The sequence below is a fragment of the Pimephales promelas genome, chromosome 14 (genome assembly GCF_988280905.1).
Source record: "Pimephales promelas chromosome 14, fPimPro1.hap1.1, whole genome shotgun sequence".
Classification (NCBI taxonomy): Eukaryota; Metazoa; Chordata; class Actinopteri; order Cypriniformes; family Leuciscidae; genus Pimephales; species Pimephales promelas.
In genome coordinates, this window is record NC_142782.1 from 10,960,472 (window position 1) to 10,984,568 (window position 24,097).

The following is a 24,097-nucleotide window of genomic DNA, read 5'->3' on the forward strand; positions in this document are numbered from 1 at the left end:
TAACCTATGTTCCCTGAGAACAGGGAACGAGACAATACGTCGAATGACGCTATGGGGAACGCCTCAGGCGTGACAGGTGTCTGAAATCAAATATCAACTCACAGTAATCAGGTTGACCGGCGACAGCCCGTGCATCATCAGCTTGAATGATGAGCGCGTCAATCTGGATGTATAAGAAGGGCGCCTTGAAACCGTGACAACATCCTATCGTCTGAAGGGACTGTTGCAGGCAGGCCCCGAGGCATGGCAACGAGACGTATTGTCTCGTTCCCTGTTCTCAGGGAACATAGGTTACAGTTGTAACCTGAGACGTTCCCTTTCGAAGGGAACTCAACAATACGTCGAATGACGCTATGGGGAACGAAATACCCACTCCGCCATGCTGAGGGGAGTGCATGCCGAAAGGCAGTGACAACTGTCAGAACCAGTAATTCCAAGAAACACTGAAACCACTCACCCTATGTTACATCGGGCTGTCAGTGACAGCACTCCCTACCGGTCATAGCCCAAGCTAATGAACCAAGAAAAACCAGAACGTAATAACGTGAGTAAATCAGGGCCAGCTCAAAGGCTTTAGGACCACAACTTCAAAATAGAAGGGGTCCCTTCTAGGGAGTGTGGCTAGGGGGCCAAAGAGACCCCCAGCCAGTCACTATTCAGGAGAACACTCCTCCTGAAATGCCCCCAGGCTGGCCTGGTGATCTGTACTAAGACACACAGTCTGGCCATAGCCTGTCCGTCCAAGACAGAGCCTCTGGAAATTGCCTAGAAAAGGCATCCAAAAACTGAAGGCCCGCGAAGCTGGCGGAAACCATCGAGTTTCGGATCACAGAGACGGGATCCTCCGGAGAGTGTGACTCAACCTCGAACCAATGGGAATCGTACACTCAATCCACGAGTTTCCACCCAGTGCTCGCTTTTGAGCACTGAGGAAGTAAGAGAGGGATCAAAAATCAGGAAGGTCAAAGAGACCTAAGACCTGATGACCCCATGTGTGGGGAGCTCCGATACATGAGGGCTCATGTCAGGAAGGCCGTACGTTGTGCGGCCTGAAACCCAACGACCACGGCATGTGGAAGCTCATCCTTCAGGAAAGCCAGAGGCTAGAAACCTGACAGACCCACAATGTTGGGCTACCTCGAAAAAGGTCTAATCAGACCTAAAACCACAGTTGTGGGAGATAGCTTGAACAAGGGAAGTGCCTGTCGTAATGTATTGCGACAAAGACACATCTACAGTGGGACCCAAAGTGAAGAACCGGAGTCTGAACCACATAAGAAGGGACCGAAGCATACCGCGCGTGACCCTCACCATATGAAATGGATTTTAAAAACTGCACAAGACATCTCGTCAGGTGACTTACCACAATAATAGGTGAAGTATGGGTTTGTGTACTTCACTCTGAATTCAGGAAGGCCTGTTGAGGCCTGTAACCTGGCGTCCACAGTGTGTGGGAGCTCATGGCCAGGAAGGCCTGGTAAGGCCTGTAACCTGGCGACCACAGTATGCGGGAGCTCGTAACCTGGCGACCACAGTATGTGGGAGCTCATAACCAGGAAGGCCTAGTGAGGCCTGTAACCTGGCGACCACATCCGGTGGGAGCTCGTACTCAGGAAGGTCAGTGAGACCCAGCCTGGTGTACCTGAAAAACCACACCAAGTGGGAGCTACTTCCAGAAGTTAGCTCTTAAGAACTCTTAAAGTGGGACCCGAGGAAAGACCGGGGTCTGAGCCACATAAGAAGGGACCGAAGCATACTGCGCGTGACCCTCACCATAAGAAATGGATTTTAAAAAGTGCACAGGACATCTCGTCGGGTGACTTACCACAATAATAGGTGAAGTATGGGTTTGTGTACTTCACTCTGAATTCAGGAAGGCCTGGTGAGGCCTGTAACCCAGCAACCACAACAAGTGGGAACCCATAATCAGGAAGGCCTGACAAGGCCTAACACCCGATAGTCCCAATGCATGGGGAGCTCACATTCAGGAAGGCCGCTGAGGCCTGCAGCCTGACATGTGAAGACTCACCACTACAACTTAGCGACCACGAAAAGTGGGGGTTTCACATTCAGGAAGGCCTGGTGAAGCCTGCAACCTGACATGTGACAACTCACAACCAGGAAGGCCAATGAAGCCTGAAGCCTGGTGACCACAGAGTGGGAGCAAAGTGCTCAGGGAAGGTGGTGAGGCTGTAGTCTGGCTACCGCATCATGTGGGAGCCCACATTCAGGAAGGCTGGGTGAGGCCTGTAAACTGACTACCACAGTATATGGGAACTCATAACCAGGAAGGCCCCTTTGAGGCCTGTAACCTAGCAACCACAATGTGTGGGAGCTCATCACCAGGAAGGCCTGGTGAGGCCTATAACCTGACCACCACAGAAAGTGGGAACTCATAACCAGGAAGGCCCCTTTGAGGCCTGTAACCTAGCAACCACAATGTGTGGGAGCTCATAACCAGGAAGGCCTGGTGAGGCCTGTAACCTGGTGACCACAATGTGTGGGAGCTCATAACCAGGAAGGCCTGGTGAGGCCTTTAACCTGGCGACCACAGTACGTGAGAGCTCGTATCCTGGTGACCACAGTATGTGGGAGCTCATAACCAGGAAGGCCTGGTGAGGCCTGTAACCTGGCGACCACAGTATGTGGGAGCTCATAACCAGGAAGGCCTGGTGAGGCCTGTAACCTGGCGACCACAGTATGTGGGAGCTCATAACCAGGAAGGCCTGGTGAGGCCTGTAACCTGGCGACCACAATGTGTGGGAGCTCATAACCAGGAAGGCCTGGTGAGGCCTTTAACCTGGCAACCACAGTATGTGGGAGCTCATAACCAGGAAGGCCTGGTGAAGCCTGTAACCCAGCGACCACAGCATGTGGGAGCTCATAACCAGGAAGGCCTGGTGAGGCCTGTAACCCGGTGACCACAATCAGTGGGAGCTCATAACCAGGAAGGCCTGGTGAGGCCTGTAACCTGGCAACCACAGTATGTGGGAGCTCCCACAGATGTCTCTCCGTGGCCACCATAGCACCGACAGAACAGCAGATTGCTTGGTGGCCGGGAGTCCCGCAACAGATCGGTCTGGTAGGCCTGAGGACCACAAGGGCGTGCAGAACCGCACCTGCCTGACCTGCTGCCGTGTACGCTCTGTCATTCAAGCATGAAGATGTCTTGAGCAGCTTGGATGACAGGGTCAGAGCTGAAGAGGACCAACCAGAGACGAGATAGTTAGCCAACGTCTCGTCCACTGGCGGCCTCGACACTTATCCGTTCTCCACGGCTCCCTCCACAGCAGCGAAACTAGCCCGCTGATGCAGATAGAGACGTGAGGAGAACGGATTCTTCCATACCCACTCGATCCCAGCGTGGAGATCGGAAACGAATGGAAGGCTCATCCGGGCTGGTGGCTTATGGGTGGGGAGGAACCAGCCATCCAAAATACCATGAGCGGGTTCCTCCCAGACGCGCCTCCACTGCAACAGCAATCTGTCTGAGGCGCGCCCCATAATGTCAACCAGCTCAGCGTACACTGGGCAGGAGGGCTGAAATGATTCGGTCTCAACCAAACTGACATCCTTTTCTATATATATATATATATATATATTACAGCCAACTCCTGCCCTGCCCAAAGAGAACAGTTACAGATTCACCAAAGAGAGAGAGCGCTCTCTTCTTAGATGTTCAACATTAATCTGTAACTCACCCTCGTCAGCTGGTAGATCATCCGCGAGGTTAACGCCCCTCTCCCGATAATCTGCCAGCTCCATCTGAAAGCTCCACGAGCTCAACCGCCACTGAGCCTCAGCCCGAGCGGGAACCGGAACCGCGGGGTTCAGATGCCGCGCCCACTTCCCTCGAGAAGTGGGTCAGACGAGAGCAGAGAGTTCTGAAAGGAAAAACTCTCAGTTCGCGCAAAAAACTCCCTCGAGAGCTTCCCGCGAATGCTCTTCTCTCAGGCAGAACACGCACAGATCGTGTGAATCCTCCGGTGTCAAATATCTGGACACAAGTCGGCACACTCGCGCAAAGTGTTTCTCCACGTCTCTGCGCGTTTAATCGTTGATACTATCACACAGACAAACAGTCCCTGAAGACGAAAAGATGTTGTCACGGTTTCAAGGCGCCCTTCTTATACATCCAGATTGACGCGCTCATCATTCAAGCTGATGATGCACGGGCTGTCGCCGGTCAACCTGATTACTGTGAGTTGATATTTGATTTCAGACACCTGTCACGCCTGAGGCGTTCCCCATAGCGTCATTCGACGTATTGTTGAGTTCCCTTCGAAAGGGAACTACCCATAACATGTTTGACTGGCTGGTATGAAAACTTTAAAGGCCTTTTTCTCTGTTTCTTTGTTTGCGTAGTTACTGCACTTAGCCTTTGTAGGGTGGTCCAGCTGTGCGGCGTATATTTCTACAACACTGTCATAAAAAAACTCACTTGCACCTTCCTCCCGCTTTACACCGCTGCTTATGTGCATTTGTTATTATCGAAGTCGGCCAACTTTATCGTGTGGAGCTATGTCTACCGAGTAATACATCACAAGTATCATAGAATTATGTCAAATTGCCATAAAGCAGTCAGTGTTTTTCGATCGTTCTCGTTTCTCACGAGACTTCTATCTCCAATTTACCGGGACGTTAGTCCCCATGTTGCAAAGTTGTTTTTTTGCCTGGAAACGCTGGGGGGAGCGGGGAAAGTCACTAATCTCTCCAAAACAGGTTATTGAACCATTCAAATTATTTCTAAACGGTATTATTAAGTTGAAACAGTTGCCAAGTGCCCCTTTAATTAACAAATTGTACTTACTATAGGGTTTAGATTAGCGCTTGGTTTAGGGTTAGAATTATGCATACTGTTCTGTTATTACTATAGCAAGTACATCCATCTATCATTTTTTTTCTTATATTTACAATTTAAAGTGCCCCATAATGCTTTTTTTATATTAACTTTCACATAGTGTGTGATATAGCTGTTTGTGAATGTAAAGGTCTGCAAAGTTTCAAAGATCAAAGTGCATAATAAATGGAGTTATTGTCCTCCAAAAGAAGGAACGATTCTCAACTGCCTGAAATGAGTCATCAGTAATTCCAGTCTTACTTGCTCTGTGAACCTATGTAGGATTGTAACACATTTGCATAATGTTCTTAATTGGTTGTCCACAAACAACATCTACTTTGAGCCACCTTTAGTTGTAGCTTTTCGTTCATGTTGTCGACATGTGGAGAAGACACTGTTTTCTGTGCTTCTCAAAAGCAAACCCACTTAGCATGCACTTCCAAAAGATGAGGACTCTGGCTTGATTGATACAGTAAAACCGATGGGTTACTGCTATGTAAACTGACAAAGTTCTTTGAACTTTGATGCATGTAATCCTACTGTAGAAGACTTTAAAATGGCATAATAGGGGCACTTTTGGTTAAGGTATTAACAGCATCTGTCATGCTGTCGGTTAGTTTAAATCACTCTCATTTTACTATTCCCACTGGATCTTTTTTTTACTGCTGAGTGTTCTCACCCTGAAGAAATCTTCTTCTTCAATCATCTCCCCCTCCAGCCCTTCCAGCCCTTCCTCATCCTCCATTGCCATAGCCAGACGCATCTCTGGGGCCAGATCCTGTAGTGTGCGTAACCCAGCCTGGACCACACAAGATGAGAGTCATGTCAAAGACAGGCTGTAATCCAGTGATGCTGCACTAGGGTTGCACAGAATAACAGTTCAAAAAGTATGTAGAATGAGACTATGGATCTATGGACTATGGATATAAAAAAGTAAGATAAAATTCCAATAGCTTGTGGTGTAAATCAATGAGATCCTTTATAAGCGTATACTGAAAAATTTAAAATTAAAAGTTAATAAAAGACAACACACACACAAATCTGTCATTATGTCATAATTCATTACCTGGAGAGAGGCTGACTTATCTTTGCCTTTCTTCTTCCTCTCTTTCTCTTTTCGCTTACGAAACTTTTTAAAGTAGTCCTGAATCAGGAAGCTGGCATAGAACTTTCCTGCAGTCACCTCATTCCCTAAAAACGTAGAGAGATGGATTTTTAAAAAGACAAAAAGAAGAGGTAACTTTTTTGAGTGGGAAGGGAAGGACTTGTTGGGCATTTATTGAGGCATTTCTGATTCAACACAGTGTTAACGCTAAGCCTCGGAGAACCTTGCATGCCCTTCAATGGTAAGAGAAAAACTGTCAGATTTAGTCAAAGTGGATTTACCAATGAGGAGAACCTCGGTTTTGTCACTGTTAAGTTTGAGGAAGTTACAAGAGAACCACGATTTGATTTCCATTAGGCAATCAGAGAGGGAGGTGGGTGGGAGAGATGCAGTAGGTTTGGTGGACAGGTACTGTAAGAGCTGGGTGTCATCCGCATAGCAGTGGAAATGTTAAATTTACGGAAGATATGGCCAAGAGGAAGCAGACAGATGATGAACAGAATGGGCCCCAGGACAGAGCTCTGAGGAACACCAGTAGCGACAGGGGTTAGCTCAGATTTGAAATGTTTGAGCTGGATGAACTGAGTGCGGCCAGAGAGATATGATTTAAACCAGTCCAAGAATGAGTCAGTGAAACCAACAGAGACTAATCTGTCAATAAGGATATTATGAGAAATGGTGTCAAAGGCTGCACTTAGATCAAGGAGGATAAGAATAGTTAGCAGCAGTCCCGAATCAGCTGCCACAAGAAGATCATTGGTGATTTTTACCCGAGCTGTTACTGTGCTATGGCAGGGATGGAAACCAGATTGAAATTGTTGGATTGAATTGGACCTGAGATGCAACTGTCTTTTCAAGGATTTTAGAAAGAGAAAGAAAGAAAGAAAGAAAGGTAGGTTAGAGATAGGGTGGAGGTTATTGAAATTGTTGGGGTCTGCACCAGGCTTCTTAAGTATAGGAGTTATTGCAGCTGATTTTAGAACAAAACCAGAGGTGAGAGAGGAATGGATAATGGTAGTTATTTGTGAAGAGAGAGAGAGTGAGCAGGCTTTTACTAAGGTGGTAGGAAGAGGGTCTAGCTCAGGGGTTCTCAACTCCAGTTCTAGCGACCCACTGCTCTGCATATTGTGTATGTCTTCCTTATTTAACACACCTGATTCAGATCCTCAGCTCGTTAGGATAGACTCTATAGCCGTTTCTCAATATGCGTACTTGTCTGTACTTGTGTTCTTGTGGACTTGTGAAACGTCATCAGTCGCTGCCCAAGTACTGTTCCAATTCAAAGTTCACATCTAGCCAAGTCCACTTCAAATCCCCGGATGTGTTCTTGATCCGCCCCGTTTACCGAGGATGCATCGAGAGGTGACTTGTGTGGACTTGAGATGCCAGGTAACCCAGAATGCACCTCGCACCAACCAGCAAGCGTCAATGGGAGAGGAGAAAATCCGCGAAATATCAAAATACTACTGTTATTGAGTCATGAAATGTAATTTTAAGAGTGTTTCAGGCGAGAATGTGGTTGTTTAAATCTCAAATCTGTAGTTTATTTATAAAGATCTGAAAAATACATCTGACATTTTCGGAGTTTTGACATCCAAGCCTTCAGCGGACACTCGGCGAGATCAACCCCGACTGGAACAGCTTATCCTCGGCTAGTGCTTCTGACGTTAGCCGCCGGCTCTGATCTCTCTAGTCTAGTGGATAAACCTTGACGTATAATAATTCGTCTTGTGTATAAGTCTATCTTTGGTCTCATTGAACTATAGTTTGTTCCATGGCAAAAAAAATAATAGTTTTTGAGGTTTCATAACTTTGTCTATTTAACTTTAACAACATTTTTTTTATATATTATCTTCACTATATGAGCAATAAAATAAAATGACATAACCCTGTCTCTGTTTGATAAATGTCAATAAAAATCAATGTTTCATATTTTTAAAATGAAATCAAAAAGATCATGTTCATTTTGTTATAAATATGCAGTGAAAAGAATCGCGTTGCCTGAACCACATGGCCATTAGGCTAATATTTAGTTTTTTTGTTAATGAAAAGAGGCAGAGTGGTGTTTTATAACATATTTCGTTTTATTGTTGACGAAAAATGCAGAGTTGTAGCAAATTTTGTTTTATTGTTGCCTAAAATATAGGCTAAATAAAGAGATAACCGGAGTAGAGCGTGCTGCTGAGTGACGCGATCAAGTACGCTCTGTTCCATTTGCAGAAGAACCAGACTTGCGTCCTCTCGTCCTCGGGAGTTCGTTCTCCGGAGTCGAACTTGGCAAGTCTGAACTACCAAGGACGCAAGTCCGAAGTCTGCGTACTTGGTATTGAGAAACGGCTTATGGCTATCCTAACGAGCTGAGGATCTGAATCAGGTGTGTTAAATAAGGGAGACATACACAATATGCAGAGCAGTGGGTCGCGAGGACTGAACTGAGAACCCCTGGAGTTGAAAACCCCTGGTCTAGCTGACAAGTAGTTGGTTTCGAATTTCTAATAATGTCCAATATTTCAGCAACAGAGGGAAGTGAGAAACTTGAAAATGAACAAGAAAAAGTTGTCAGGAGAACTGAATGAGACAAACTGTGACAGGTATTACTAGTCAGTTGCTGGTGAATCTTGTGTACTTGTGTAAAAATGACATTAAGGAGATGTTACAGTAAGCAGATGAATAAAGATGAGGCACAAGAGAGTCTGGTGGATGTGATATGTTGTTGACCACAGAGAACAGGGTTTCAGAAAGCCAAGCACAGAAAGCCAATAAGAAGATATTATTGTAACATACTCTACCTGCAGGTGGAGGTATAACTTCATCTAGCAGTTTGGGTTTGGTACGTTTCCAGATCTTCTTGATGATAGCTCTCAGCTCCTCGTTCTGCTGGTCAATGGGTCCTGTGTTGAATGTAAAGGTATTGTATTACTGTATTTAGGATAGACAAAAATGTTTAATTTTTGCTGTAGTTTTTGTCTAAAAGCACATAACATATTATTTAAATCTATAAGCATCAGACATTTTCCTCACTTGTACATCAGAATTGACACGTGTATTAATAGTATGTTAGTGAGTTTGTGTGTGTGTGTGCAGGAGACCAACCATCTGTTTTAATCTTAAGTGAAGTTCTGACGAGAGCAAACAGGGTGGCGTTGAAGGACACAGTACCATCAGGATAGAGAGGCACATTCATAGCAACCAGTCTCTGCCAAAGAGAAAGAGAGAGATGGGCAGAGAGAAACAGAAGGGTTTAGGTATGAATGGTTGCCAGGACACTACTGCATGTTGAAATGGGCCCGCTACACTCTAAAAAATGCTGGGTTGTTTTAACCCAACTTTGGGTCAAATATGGACTAACCCAGCCGTTGGGTTAAATTTTTACATTACATTTTTAAAGTCCCCGTGAAATCAAAATTGAACCTATTTACTTTGTTAGCGCATATTACTAGTCTTGTGGTGAACAATTAATCCGTGCAAGTGAATATATATTAAAAAAATGTTTTACCTTAGTAATCTTTAATCAAAATCTGAAAAGTTACTTCCGGTCTGGAACGGTTTCTTTTTCTGATGACGTAGGTTTCACAGTTTGGGTGGGGAAACGCTTAACCACTCCCCTCAAACCGTTAGTTTGCTATGAGCGAGAGATGGAGAGGAGGACCGCTAGAGTAAAACCCTGCCCTCTGTTCAATATTCCGTTTCACTTGGAAATACGTCACAGCACTGGAGAAAAATCGTTTGCAACTTCCGGTTCACGGGGACTTTAACCCAACATTTCGGGTTTGTCCATATTTGACCCAAAATTGGGTTAAAACAACCCAGCATTTTTTAGAGTGTAGTGTGTTCTGGCTGGTTGCTTGATGGACCTCACAAGTCTCTGGTATTTTGGTCTCTACATACACCACCTCTATATACACCAATGTGGATGCATTGTATTAATCAAAAGTGACAGTAATGACTTTTATATTACAAAAGATTTCTTTTTCAAATAAATGCAGTTCAGTATGATTTCTGAAGGATCATGTGACACTGGAGACAAGAGACTTCGGATCCTCCTAAAATACAAGTCTACAGGACTTTTCACTCATTTCATTGTCCACCAGTGACTGTATAAATCCAAATGTCCTTACCCTACATGCTACTCGATGTGGACAGAGTTTCCCAAAGCCCAGCGGAGGCTGAATTCTGCGCAACATGGTGACTACATCTAGATGTTTAATCCTTCCCCTGATGCAAAGAAATGCAACAGTATTTATTAATTTACATTACATTACATTTAAGACTGGGATTTAATAATGCGCTCATAAAAAAGACATCAAGTTTGTGTGAATTCACTTACGTGGCTTCTGGGTCGTAATCTGACCAGACTCGTTTAAACTCATCGAGGTGATGAGTGCCCAGCACAGTCCAGTCTCTAGTCAGATACTCAAAGTTATCCATGATGACAGCGATGAACAAGTTAATGATCTGAGAAAATGCAGATTAATCACTAACCAAATTTGTTTATTATTTTTAGAGAAAATGTGAAAGTTATACATTTCCCCCACGAAAATGTATGTTCGCTCAAAACTTTTGCATTCTCTCTCAAAACTATTGCATTCCCTGAAAAACTTTGCATTTGCTAGCAAAAAACATTGAACAAACTTCGAAAAGCAACTTAACCCTCTGAGACCTAAGGGTATTTTTACATAAAATTTTCCGTCTGGTGTCATTTACTAAAAAAGCTTGTAAAATATCAACCCTTTGGTGCACAGACAATTGACACACCTCTTTTTTTTCAGGACAAATTGAACTTTCAGCATATTTGTGTTACATTGATGTCACCTGAATGTAAAATAAGTTATGGGACCATAAAGACAAATGAAAAAATAAATCGGAAATGGAATCACTCAATTATTTATTGAAATCACACACAAATAAATAAAAGCTAAGCAATTTTCCTCTGGAAAATAGTTTGTTCATGTCTTTGGAGTCCTGGAGCACTGGAATAAACATTATAACTTGTACAGAACAAAAACTATTGACATTTTTTCAAAAGAAGTCCAGGCGTTTGGGGCCTCATGAAATTCACTGGTGCCAAGCCTCAAAACAGTTCCTATCAGCAATCACACATAGGGCCAAATTACAGGTTTTGCATTTCTATTTTATTTATTCTTTTATTTATTATGTTCTTTTTATTCTTTTATAATACATTTATACTACTATAATACTTTTTACAGTAAATAAATAAATGGCACTTCAGCTGGGTCTATCCTGGTAATCTAGTTCCTCATCTGTCAAAAAGCTCTGTTCTCCTGAAAATCCTTCATCCTGCAATGCACCAAAATAGACCAGCGCTTTATTTACGTCCATTTCGCTGTGTTTCTCTGTGAATCGCGCGTCTCCGTGAGTCTCTCTATCTCTCTACACTATATCAGCGCTTGGTTCATGCGTAATGACGCACACCAATGTTTACTACGGATCAGCCTGTAATTGGTCAAAAACCATCACGTGAAAACATCACGTGATATCTAGAATCGCCGCTAGCGTCGAGCTAGCGGCAAAAATGACCGAATATTTATGAATTATGGACTTCAAGATTATCAAAGTTTGACATAAAGCGTTTGGATTTATTGCTGAAAACCTCTGAAAGGAAGCACAAGTTCCAGGCTGGATAGAAAACCTTCTGTAAAGGCTAGAAAGACCCGAAATACACCCCCGTGATGGCTAGCTCGTTAGCTTTCTGCTGGAAAAAACGGTAAGAAAATCGATAAATCTGTCATCGAGTTATGTAAACATTTATCGGAGGTGACGTGTGGCATCGTCGACGATGCCGTCGGGCTCTGGGGGTTAATATTATTTCAAACACTAGGTTTTCCATTTTCCATCAACACAACTTTGGCAAGAGAGTGGAAACCTTTTGTGATATTTGAAATCAAAAACCAAAAAGCACAAACAGATAATGCAAGGGGGATGTTTCTTTATTAAAGCTGAAGCTAATAATCATAAAAAATAAAGTGAAGATGACGAATGGATGACAATTAAGAACAAATCAGCTGCAGACAAACTATGACACTCAAAACTGTCCTTTTACTATAGCAAACATTACAACAACAATCTCTCTTTCAGCAGTCTTTCTTGAAATCTCCCTCTTGTTCACTCTCTCTCCTCCCCCATCACGAGTGTATACACCCCCTACAGCTGATTGGCTACAAGTTTGTTGTGGTGCTCAGTCCAATCAACTTTCAACAGCGTTTCTCAAAAATCGCTTATTGCACCTTAAAGGACAACTCTGGCGCAAAATGAACCTTTGGTCTAATTACACATTGTTACCTCCGTTATCTGAGATTTATACCATGGTCTAGGTGAATACTCGATTCTGATTGGCTGCAGGGTGTCCGTTAAAAAGTGATAGAGGACACCTAGTAAAGCAGTTCTGGTGAAACTGCCTGTTTACCATTCGAAATTAATAAATAAATGCGCTGCCTACAACAGCTGTGAGTAACCATAGCAACAGGCAGTCAAAGTATCCGTTAACAATTTGCTCTATCAAAACAAACATCTAACGTTAGTTAGATATTCCATAGCCTACTAATACAACAATGAGCGACTTCGTTATTTCTTTTAACATTTATGGAGAATATGACAACTTTGACGACTGGGATGCTGCTGAAGAAAGAAAAAATGTAAATAAAACGGAGAAACGTCACAAAGCGCTGCTGCTCTGAATAAGACCCTGCGGGAGTTTTACGCAGCTGTCCAGACAACCAAGGCAGGAGGAGAGTACAGCGTTTCAAGCCGCCTGTTTGATTAATTGTTTTATGTGTAATAAAAAAATAACTATGCCTACCTTTGTGTTTCATGAAAAAAAAAATGCATTTTTGAACCTGAAGGGTTCTACAAGCTGTGCGGACTATAAATATCTCCGGTTGCTAAATAAACCAGGCAAGTTATTATTTGTAAAAACTAGATTTAGCCTAATTAAAATATAAACTAGCAGCTAATGTTTTAAAAACGTTTTATTTGGCAAGTGACCATGGTATAAGCGGGTTAATGCCCGATGAGGTGTCCATTGTCAGGTTTTAATGGACGACGGCGAGGCGTGAACCGGCCGACACGCAGTGAAGAACGGTTGCCTCCGCCGAAGTCCATTAAAACCTGACAATGGACACCTCGGAGGGCATTAACCCGCTTATACCATGGTCACTTGCCAAATGACCATGGTATAAGCGGAAAACCTTACTTGTTTTCATGATTGCCGAATGTAAAGAGTTTTAGCAAAAACAGTAAAAACAGTTTAGCCTATAACGCTAGAATAACGCTAGTATATGGAGCATAGAGTAACGACAAATAAAAATCGCTTGTTATTACCATTAACAAGGCTCAAAATAGCCCCACACTAACACGACAGCATAATAAGGGTCCCTACATTCAAACCCGAAGCATTGAGAACTTTGTCAGTGTCCATACAGTTTAATAAGAAGATATTTTATACAGTACATACAGTCAACTTCGTGAATACAGGAAGAAGCCATCTTTGAAAAATAGTCTCTACCAGTCGATCTACGAACGCCAATCCAAGTGCACTGGTGAGATGATAAGGTGAATAAGGTGATAAGGTGAGCGCAAACAGTAGGCTACGTGTACATATTCAAGAGAAGACAATGGTTCGTGTTTGTGTTTCTTCCGGAAACAACGGACCATATGAGATTCTGCACAGTTCAGCGCACTTGGATCGGCATTCTTAGATCGACTGGTTCGGCTTTGGCCACGACTCTGGATGATTTAAAGTTAAGCTTTTCTTTGAAACATGAACAAAGAACGGCACTTGAGTCATTTTTAATCGCTCTGATCACGTCACCTTCTTCATTGCTCTGGTTGGTTGTAGCGCTATCCTATTGCATGCAGAGGGAATTTGAAAGACAACGGTTTATCCCACCCCTCGTATGGAACAAACTTCGAAAAGCAACTTCATATCATTTCAAACACTAGGTTTTCCATTTTCCATCAACACAACTTGGTGAGTTCAACAACATAATGGTGAGTTGCCAGACCTAACATCCTAATGTAGGTCTGGCATGCCAGGCTACCTTAAAAGGAACAATATGTAGGATTTTTCGCCACCAGGGGTCGCTAACCTCTCACATTAACAAAGGCATACAGTATATTAACCCGTTTAATCCCACCGGTCACAATTGTGACCGAAGTTTTTTTCTTATTTCTGGAAGCTCTAAAAATGTTGTTATTGACTTTGGGCAAGAAATTCAACTTTTAAATGACAAAATAGATTGTCTTGATTAAAATCAATTAATGTCATGTGACTAGTGTGAAAGGTCACATGACCAGATCAGTTCACTTCCTGCTTGCACATCTAGGAGAAGATTTCTCCCTCAGACTACTAAAATAAGTAGTATATAAAACATCTTAATTTACAGATAGAACTATCAAATTTTGTACATATATTCTTTAAAGGGTCTACTACTGATATACTTTGAGAGTTATACTCCTGCATTTATATTTTGCTCGTAAGATTTGTAAATTTGTTTACGGTCACAATTGTGACCGGTAGTATAACAGTATAGCAGTGCTTCAATTGAAAACACAGGTATTGGCAGATATTGGCGTGTATTGGCAATCCTACACTGAATATGCCACATCTGTGAGGAGGATGGATGATCACGGCGAAGGAGAAGTGCTCACTAACACAGATTTAGACAGATTTGTGAACAATATTTGAGAGAAATAGGTCTTTTGTGTACATAGAAATGGTCTAGATCTTTGAGTTCAGCTCATGAAAAATGGGGGCAAAAACAAAAGTGTTGCATTTATAATTTTGTTTAGTGCAGTTATCAGTATCCCAGAAACGTTCAATGTGTTGGACCTTCTTGACGTGCATGACCCCCTTCCCCCCACCCCTAACCCCACCCCAAATTGAAAGTGACTGTGATAGTGATGGCTCAGATAGGGAGTCCCAGGGTGAAACGGCCCATTTGCCAGGTAGACTATTGAATGGCGATGCAGAGGTGAACTATCTGGAGGATTGTGCAGATGTTCATGAGAACCAAATGGTGTGCCCCACACATGACCACAAACAACCCTTTCTACAACATTCGGCCCATCTTCAATGCACTGAAAGAGTGCACACACCTCTACCTGAAACTGGCCTAGGACAGGGCCCAAGTGTAGACATGGTCTAGCCCATAGGGGTCTAGCCGAACAAGCAGAAGTTCCTCCAGGGTGTAACTTTGTTCATGACAACCTTTTCACCTCACTAAGCCTTCTTCACGAAATGACAAAACGAGATATTGGATGTCTTGTAATGAATTGTGTCAATAGGTCTAATTGAAGAATTTGAATGAATTCTGACTATGTAGTTTCCCACCGGTCACTATTGTGACCGAGTATAAAACCTAATATTTCACTAACTTAACCAACATAAAATCAAAAGAGGCATATTGTTTGAGTGTTAGGGAGGTCTAAGGAGTAAAATGCATGTACTCAAGTTGCAAGAAAAAATTTGGGATTAAACGGGTTAATGATGCAAAGCATTAAGTTAAGTGGAATTATAATGGATTTTGTTGTCAAGCTGATGGATCTTTCATGGATGAGTGAATAAATTGAATACAATGATTTTAAAATGACTGTGCTATGAAGCAGGGCGCGATTGCTAATGAGAGATGTATACCAGTGCCACACGCAAAGTGAGTCCCGTGGATATAAATGAATAAGGACATTTAATTCTCCTGAAATACATGCAAGTGCTGAATTATTCACACAGGTGAGTTTATTAATGGATTAATTAAATTAAATTCACTTGCTCTAACAGTTACACTATCACACTAAACGGCATTTGAGTGTGTTGAATGTTAATGGTTAGGTTGTTTGTTGGCTGTATGAGACTAGCATTAAGCTAGATCAACATTAGAATAACACAAAGATCATATTCTAACATTGCATCATGTTTAACTAAATAACATTGATTTGTTTTATGTACATTTGATTTGCTCACCTGTCTAATAGAGTACATGCAACACTCACGTCACGTCTCTGTAAAATCGAAGTTAGTCGGGGACGTGGGCTCTCGGCATCTCAAAAGATGTTGATTTCCGTCCTCTTTTTGTCTCAAAGTCTGCTTGCGATTGTCAAAAATGTTTGAAAACAATAACAACGTGAGCATACCCTTGGGCATAACCCAGTTGTCCACGTCTGGCGCCATGTTTATTATGGCAGTAAGAGCGGAAACCAAGGGTAACACGGATATGACACCATTGACACGTCCCGTTTCCTTGGTTAAAATCGGAATTTTATCACGATTTACAAATAGTTGGAAACATTTGGGATATTGTAAGTAATCAACTAAACAAAGTATATATAACATTGGCCTACTGGTTTTTGGATATTTTACTGCAAAACTCCTACATAATGTACCTTAAAGTCAATACGTTTGCGAGTTAACACAAAACGTCTGCAAGAGAATGCAAAATGTATGCAAGTTTACGCAAAACTTTTGAGAATGTTAACACAAAACTTTTGCAGGACGGTGCAAAACTTTTGTATGAAAAATCAAACGTTTTGGGAGCAAAATGCAGTGTTTCTGGGTGGGAATGCAGAACTTTTGGTAGACAATGTTGTTGTGGATGTTTTATCCCTTACCAGGAAGGCACAGAGTGCAAAGAAACTGATGAAATAGAGGTATGCCAGGTTGCTTCCACAGCTGTACTCCTCCCCTGGCTCAAAGTCAGACTCTGGGTCACACCGACGTCCTGGCAGTGCCGCAAGCATGATCTCCTGCCACTGTTCACCCGTTGCACATCTGGGTTTGAAGAAATGCAACAAACCATTACGTGAAACCATTTACTAACCAGTTAAAAAAGCAGATCATTATCCAAACTCAAGTCAAAAATCAACCTAAGACTACTGTACTCTTACCTGAAAAGCAGAAGTACAGCCATGAAAAAGGTTTGGAAATTGTTATTCCGACTGAGTTCAGTATCGTCGTCAATAGCTATCTTCCCAAATGACTGGAACCACAACAAACAGTTTAAACTTCCCAATCTGGAATGTTTCTCAAATGAGGGGAGGGACAGAAACATATACAAACGTATAAAGATGAACCCACCTGCATTCCAATCACACCATAGATGAAAAAGATCATAGCAATGAGTAGGCCGACGTATGGCAGTGCCTGAAGGTAAGCAAAGAGACATGTAGAAATTATGCAAAAAAGATAATTGAGAATGAGAGAGTCTAGTGATCTTGTTACTTTCCTAAATTTCTCACCTGTAGAGATTTAAGGAAGGTCCAAAGGAGGGTTCGAATGCCTTCACCCTTACTGAGCAGCTTGACTAGTCGCATAACTCGGAAAAGACGGAAGAAAGTGATGGATACTTTGGCGCTCTCCCCATCTTTCCCCTTTTAAAGTGGGAAAAGAGAATGACATACCAAATATTAATGTATCATAAACAAAATACTAGTTAACAGAGGTCCTTGATCATGCCAGTGGCACATTTCAAAGTGAATTGTTTTGTAAAGCAATCCAAATATAATGCAGGTTTTGCTAAGAGACAGGCAGTGAAAACTACATTAGACCTGACAGCAAACAGGCAGTTTAAGAATAAAGGTCAGAAAAAGTGGAAAACTGGGAAATGGTCAAGACAAAATTGATTCCAAAGAAAATCAAATGACTCAATTAAATTAAACATGTCCTTTAAAGATCATAAAAGCTCAAAAACTCAACACTAATAAAAGTCATAAAAGCCTAATAATAAAAAAAAATAATGAACTACAAAAATATACAAAACCAATTTAATTTTGATATTGACATGCTGTAATACAATGTTAAATATAAATACTATAGTGCAGTTCTATTGGTTGCATTTACAAAATAAGTGCGCATAAACAACAACACTGTCTTATTTACCAGCGGGAAAGTCACATTTTCACTGATTTTCAGTTGTGGGTGTATTAATTGAAAATTATGGAAGCAAATTCTAATGGATGACAATTAATGTTTAATTGCACAATTAATGTTTGAATGTACAATTTATTTATATATTTTGTCTACTACTGAAAGACAATAGACAAGCTTACAAAATATGAATACTTATTTAGCTGATTTATAAGGTTATTAAACTGCATTTCCTTTCATTCTTCATTCTGTGGCATATTCTTACCTCACCATGGCCTCCTCCACCCTGAGGCAGTAACAGGATGTTCCAAAAGCACACAATGGAGCAGGAAACAGAAGATATGTGACATGATAGAAATTGATAAGTGAGTGTGTGTCTAAGATAACTAATTCTATAGTACTTTAATCATTGTCACTCCAAAAAAATCACAAGCATGGGAATCCCTCATAGTTCAGATGTAAATTTAAAATAATACATACACTGAACTCTGCAATCATGATGTCCACCAAACTGCCCACCACTATCAGTGCATCAAAAGAGTTCCAGGCATCTATAAAATAATGCTGTGTAATCCACAACAAAGAGAGCAAGAGGGAGAGAGATGAAAAAGCACAAATGTGAAGGCACTAACAGTGTTTTCAAACCATTGGAGCAAAATGTAAAGTGAAGTGATTGAGGAAAGAAAGTGTCCAGCAAGTCTCACATAAGGTCTCAGAGCCAGAAGTTTGACGATCATCTCAATAGTAAACAGCAAAGTGAAGATCATGTTCAGGATGTCCATCACAGAGTTGAAGAGTTTGGACTGCTCATAGTGCTGTGGGGTCACAGTAGCGTAATCTCATTAGTGGACTAGACTACACATGATTGGCTGCGTTTTTATGCAGAACCTCTCCAAAGTAGCTGATATGAGATATATTGTAGGATTAATTTGTTTTTCCAATTCTGATAATAAAAATATATAGCATTTCAACTTGAAACATGTGTTGGCAGGTGTGACCTAATTGTTAGAGGGCCAGACTAGTAACCCCTCTCTAACCATTAGGCCACAACAGCCAACACATGTGATGTGTTGACTAACATACTAAAGTGCATGTAAAGTTCTTGATTATACTTTTAACTGCATTGTCCTATTTAATATTACATTTAAATATGCTAGATTGCGGAACCAGTTGCGGGTTTGAGTCTCAATACTGGCAGGAAATGTAATAATAAAGGTCTGAAATGACTGCCCTTGAGCAAGGCAGAGGCGAACATATCTATCTGTGTGGCCCCAAAGTGGTCCCAAATCAGCTGGACTGCCTGAAGATTAAGGGTGCTTTCACACCTGCCTCATTTAGTTTGGTTGAATCGCACTAGAGTGCGTTTTCCCCCTTGGTGCGGTTCGTTTGGGCAGGTGTGAAGGCAGCAATCGCACTCACACCAAAAGCGGACCAAACAACCTCTTCGAGGAGGTCTCAGTACGCTTTCAAACAAACTCTGGAGCAGTTAGTTTGTGGTGAGAACGTGATCCGACCTCGAACAGACCCAACTGCCAAATAACTGCACATTTTTGGACTAGATCAGCTGCTGTAGTAAAACAAAATGATTATTTATGTAGCCAATAGCGCTCCCTTTAAGCCATGACTGACTTACCACGTTCTGCGCTCTCACTAAAACTCTCATCATAAAAACTGAAGTTGTCCGCACTGCACAGTGAATCTCTTATTTATATCGTGTCTATACTTTGTTGTTTATGAGGGGAATTGCGAAAGGATAAAGCTTGTGCTTATTCTGAACATACATTGTGAGTGAATTCTCCGCATGTCACCTGGATTTTGCTCCTCTTTGTTTACTTCCAGGAATTCTATTGGAATTTTCACGCACATCAATTCTGAACAATCGAAGTGCAGTTATAGAAATATGTTCAAGACATATCTGGCCAACGAGTAATGTGGATGTTGTCACGTGACTACATTTTGGTTTGTTTCATCAACTCATCAACTGATTCGGACCAGAGCAATCAGTGTGGTGTGAAAACGAACCAAAACCCCTGAAAAAAAATGCTACAAAGTATAATTTTTTCGCCCTTGGTCCGGACCAAATAAACCAAACTACAGATGTGAAAGCAAATCTGTAGGCAAATCCTAAGTCACCACTCTCCCAGGGCCACAGGCTATTGTGAGAGCTAGTCAGCTGCACAATTGAGCAGGCTGAGGAAAAAAATGGCACGAAGCAACCTCAGATGCTTCTGACACAAAAGGAGGAGATGGCGGGTGAGTTGTGACATGCAACCGGAGCGTAGACCTGTACATCCTTGCTGAGCAGCGGCGTCTTGAGGCATCTCAGAACAAGGTGTACTGCTAGCAACTCGAGGCAGTTGATGTGCCAATGCAGTTGCTACTGCATGCCTGTTGTACGTGGCCCCCCAGATGGTGTTGGAGGCATCTGTGGAGACTACAGCATACCTGGGCACTTGTTCTAGGGGCACTCTGGCCCGGAGAAATGAAGGGTCTGACCACGAGCTAAAGGTTTGGCGACAGGCCAGGGGGATTGTCACATGGAGCGTGCTGCTCTGCCATGCTCCTCTCGGGCCTTGGCTGTGAAGGCAGTCTCATACTGTATAAAGCAATCCGAGCGGCGTTAATGCAGCTGCGGATGCCATATGCCCCAGAAGCCTCTGAAAAAGTTTCAGTGGGACTTCTGTTCTGCTCTCGACAGTATTCAAGCAATTCAGCCCCGGCCGGACACGATCCTCTGAGAGGGGTGCCGTCTGGTGGACTGAGTCCAGCTCCATACCAAGAAAAGAGATCCTCTGCTTGTTTGCCATTTTTCCAGTTGACCCGAAGACCCAATTGACTGATATGCTGGAGCAGCATCTGCCACCAGTGGATGAGTGGAGGCAGCAGCGGGCCACGGGGGCAGGACGTGACGGATTGCCTTCGCCTGCTTCTGGGTGGCGGAGAGCTGTTGGGTGAAATTCTCCACCGTGTCTCCGAAGAGCCCAACCTGGGAAATGGTTGAGTCCAGGAACCGAGACTTTTCGTTCTCCCTCATATCAGCCAGGTTGAGCCAGAGATGGAGCTCCTGGAACACTAAAGTGGACATCGCCAGACCAACCGTGAGAGCCACAATCTTCGTGCCCAGGAGGGCGAGGTCGGTTGCGGTACAGAGCTCACCTGTGAGCTCACAGTCTGGACCACCTCGTGCATGTCCATGAGTGCTTTGGCTTGATGGACCTGCAGCAAACACCATTGGCAAGAAGCAGCTTGCCCACAGGCTTTGTAAGCTATACCCGTGAGAACAGACGAGAACTTACAAGCCCCAGAGGGAAGACGAGGATCACCCTTCCAAGAGGTAGCGGTTGCCGGACACAGTTGCATCGTGACCACTCCACTGCCGTTCCTCCGTCAAGGGTAGTGAGGGTAGAGGAGGTACTAAGGCAGTTTCTGGCAAAAAAGGAGATGTCCACGACCTAGTAACCACCTCATGCACCTCGGGAAAAAATGAAACCGGGGCGGCATGCTGAGTGGTGCGTGCATCCGCTTTCATACTTATACCTACGCTGCGGGGCGGAGCACGAGACGCCAATGTGCATTGGCTTGTTTTTTCAATACTCAAAAATAACAGACTCCCTAAGCGTGATCCCAATCAGTACAGTACGTCTGACTACATCAAATGTGATTGAACTGAAAAGATCATAAAAACAGTCATGAAAGTGTACTCTCTTTAAGTACAATTAATTGGCCTTTAATTTCATGAATATAATATTATCTGCAAGTAAATTGAAATGATTGAAATGTATTGTACACAATACAATTAGCACACTTCTTATTAACAAGGGATATTTACAATGCAAAAAGCTGTATATAAAAAAAACAATGAACATCTATTGAATACATCTATTTTGATAGATAAGTAAACACGTGTGTGTGTGTGTGTGTGTGTGTGTGTACCTGTACAGCCAGTGCGAGCGTGTTGAGCAGAATGAGCACAAACATAATGTACTCAAACTGAGAGGAATTGATGATCTTCCAAAATTTGAGTTGAGAAGGGTTTTTGGGTATGTAAATCTTTATTGGCTGAGCTTTCAATGCGTAATACACACATTGTCGCTGTGAGCAAAAGAGACATACCATGAGAGAATCCATTAGACAAAAAGAACAACACTAGGAAGACAAAACAATAATATAACTAAAACTAACTAATATAAAAGAGAATTTTAACTTAGCATCAACTAATTAATATCCAATAAGATGGTCTTGAATCCAGACTTACCTGATTTTTGTTTAGTTCGCAGTTTTTGAACTCAGCCTCTCCTTGTTCACGGAAGGTAATGATGACAAAACCCACAAAGATGTTCATCATGAAGAAGGCAATAATGATGATGTAGATGACGAAGAAGAAGGAAATCTCTACACGGTAGTTATAGATGGGTCCTCTGTTCTCTGCATTAGCATCGATGGCTTTGTACAACAACCTGCGAAATACCAAAATATTAAATAATTAAATTTGGATGATTAAAAATCATTGCTGTTATGTTAAACGTTTTCCTCACTGTGGCCAGCCTTCAAACGTAGAGACGGTGAATAGTGCAAGCATGCCCATCAGCACATTGTCGAAGTTAAAGTCGCTGTTCTCCCAAACTCTCTCCCTCACCATTGGGTGGTTCATATCACCATCTTTAAACACCACAAAAGTGCCCCTGAAAAAAATCCCACACACATGTCTAAGAAAACTACCAAGTCAGTCATTGTCAAACAACTATGGCTAAACAACATACTTGCACTCTTCAGGTGTGTGTTTTGCCTCATCAGTGCATCTGTAGAACCGGCCCTGCAAGAGGTATTACATTAATGTTAACCAAAGCGAATACTGATTTCACTATTGAACGTAAGGCTGCTGATTAACATTAACAAGTAGGCTGTACATAATGTCAACCTAAAAGGAAACGAGGAGACCTAAAAGGTTTCAGGAATGAACCAAATTATTACATTTTGATAAAAGACAAACTGACTCAAACTCTTTTCTAAGGAACTAATCAATCATGCAAAATAACACCAGGAATGTGCATTAAGAAGGTAATAAATGTCCATTTTAATTCTATGTTGGGTTTAAGTACCTTGAAAAGTTGCACACCAATACAAGCAAACATAAACTGGAGGAGAGTGGTGACAATGAGGATGTTGCCAATAGTACGGATGGCCACGAACACACACTGAATCACGCTCTGAAGGCAAATGGACAACAATAATTGAAATTTATGAATTAACATAACTGGAAATAATAATAAACATCATGGCACTCTTTCAGTAACAATAAGAGTTCTCATTTTTAAATTATTGTTATGATTTTTATTATGATTAATACTAAATAACAATATCAAACAAAATAGGAAAAACATATTGTAATACTGCTATTGTATCTGCATCTCAGAGCAGCATGTTAACATTGAGAAACACTGTAAAATTGTACCTTGAGTCCCTTTGCCCTGTTGATAGCTCGAAGAGGCCTGAGCACTCGCAATACTCTGAGAATCTTTACCACAGAAATGGCACTCGAACTAAGTACAGAAATGAATGAATGAATGAATGAATGAATGAAAGAAAGAAAGAAAGAAAGAAAGAAAGAAAGAAAGAAAGAAAGAAAGAAAGAAAGAAAGAAAGAAAGAAAGAAAGAAAGAAAGAAAGAAAGAAAACTTACTGCAAGAAGAAAGAGGTGAGGGACACACTGACGACCAGAAGGTCAAGAAGGTTAAAGGCGTTTCTGCAGAAGGACCCTTGATGAAGAAAAGCTCCATACACAGTCATCTGAGCAACACACAATCACACATTGTCATTAATCTATATACTCAAAACGAAGGTTCACCATAAAGTTCAAACTCAATGCTCAATTAAGCATCTGATGATTTTTCACATGGCCAATACTTTGTGTGAGCTTAAAACCACAGAGGGCTACAGACAGTCCTGGGTACTAACTGATAATCTGGAGCAGATTCTAAAAATAAAGTACTTGTAATTGGATTAAAATATTTTAAAAATCTCATAATCAGACTACAGTTAGGTTTTTTTGGGGTTTTTTTTTTTTTTGATAACATGATTACATATTCAATGCTTATCCCCAAATCTTCCATATCATAAAAAAAAGCCTATTACTTTTATATGTTCGTAAAGCCTTCTCGATTTGTGGAATTGTACACACCAGCCACTAGTCATGTGAGAGGTGAAAGCAATTGTCCACTAAATTTAAAGATTGTTTTCTCAATATTGCATATCCAATCAACTTCTGATGAACACATTT

At 42.0% G+C, this 24,097-nt stretch overlaps 1 protein-coding gene across 1 annotated transcript in view; it reads right to left on the reverse strand.

Annotated features, from left to right (window-relative positions):
* Positions 1-24,097, reverse strand: part of cacna1fa (calcium voltage-gated channel subunit alpha1 Fa) — a 52,695-nt gene that overhangs the window by 13,028 nt on the left and 15,570 nt on the right. Inside the window, exons 21-40 of the mRNA XM_039663916.2 lie at positions 23,501-23,607; positions 23,273-23,360; positions 22,920-23,027; positions 22,581-22,633; positions 22,356-22,502; positions 22,076-22,277; positions 21,754-21,912; positions 18,525-18,635; positions 18,301-18,384; positions 18,086-18,106; positions 17,193-17,324; positions 17,032-17,097; positions 16,842-16,933; positions 16,566-16,725; positions 10,273-10,400; positions 10,064-10,160; positions 9,039-9,141; positions 8,735-8,836; positions 5,907-6,031; positions 5,520-5,639 (exon numbers count right to left, since the gene is read on the reverse strand). Of these exons, the coding sequence (XP_039519850.2) occupies positions 5,520-5,639; positions 5,907-6,031; positions 8,735-8,836; positions 9,039-9,141; positions 10,064-10,160; positions 10,273-10,400; positions 16,566-16,725; positions 16,842-16,933; positions 17,032-17,097; positions 17,193-17,324; positions 18,086-18,106; positions 18,301-18,384; positions 18,525-18,635; positions 21,754-21,912; positions 22,076-22,277; positions 22,356-22,502; positions 22,581-22,633; positions 22,920-23,027; positions 23,273-23,360; positions 23,501-23,607 (2,205 nt within the window). The remainder of the gene's footprint in view (positions 1-5,519; positions 5,640-5,906; positions 6,032-8,734; positions 8,837-9,038; positions 9,142-10,063; positions 10,161-10,272; positions 10,401-16,565; positions 16,726-16,841; positions 16,934-17,031; positions 17,098-17,192; positions 17,325-18,085; positions 18,107-18,300; positions 18,385-18,524; positions 18,636-21,753; positions 21,913-22,075; positions 22,278-22,355; positions 22,503-22,580; positions 22,634-22,919; positions 23,028-23,272; positions 23,361-23,500; positions 23,608-24,097) is intronic.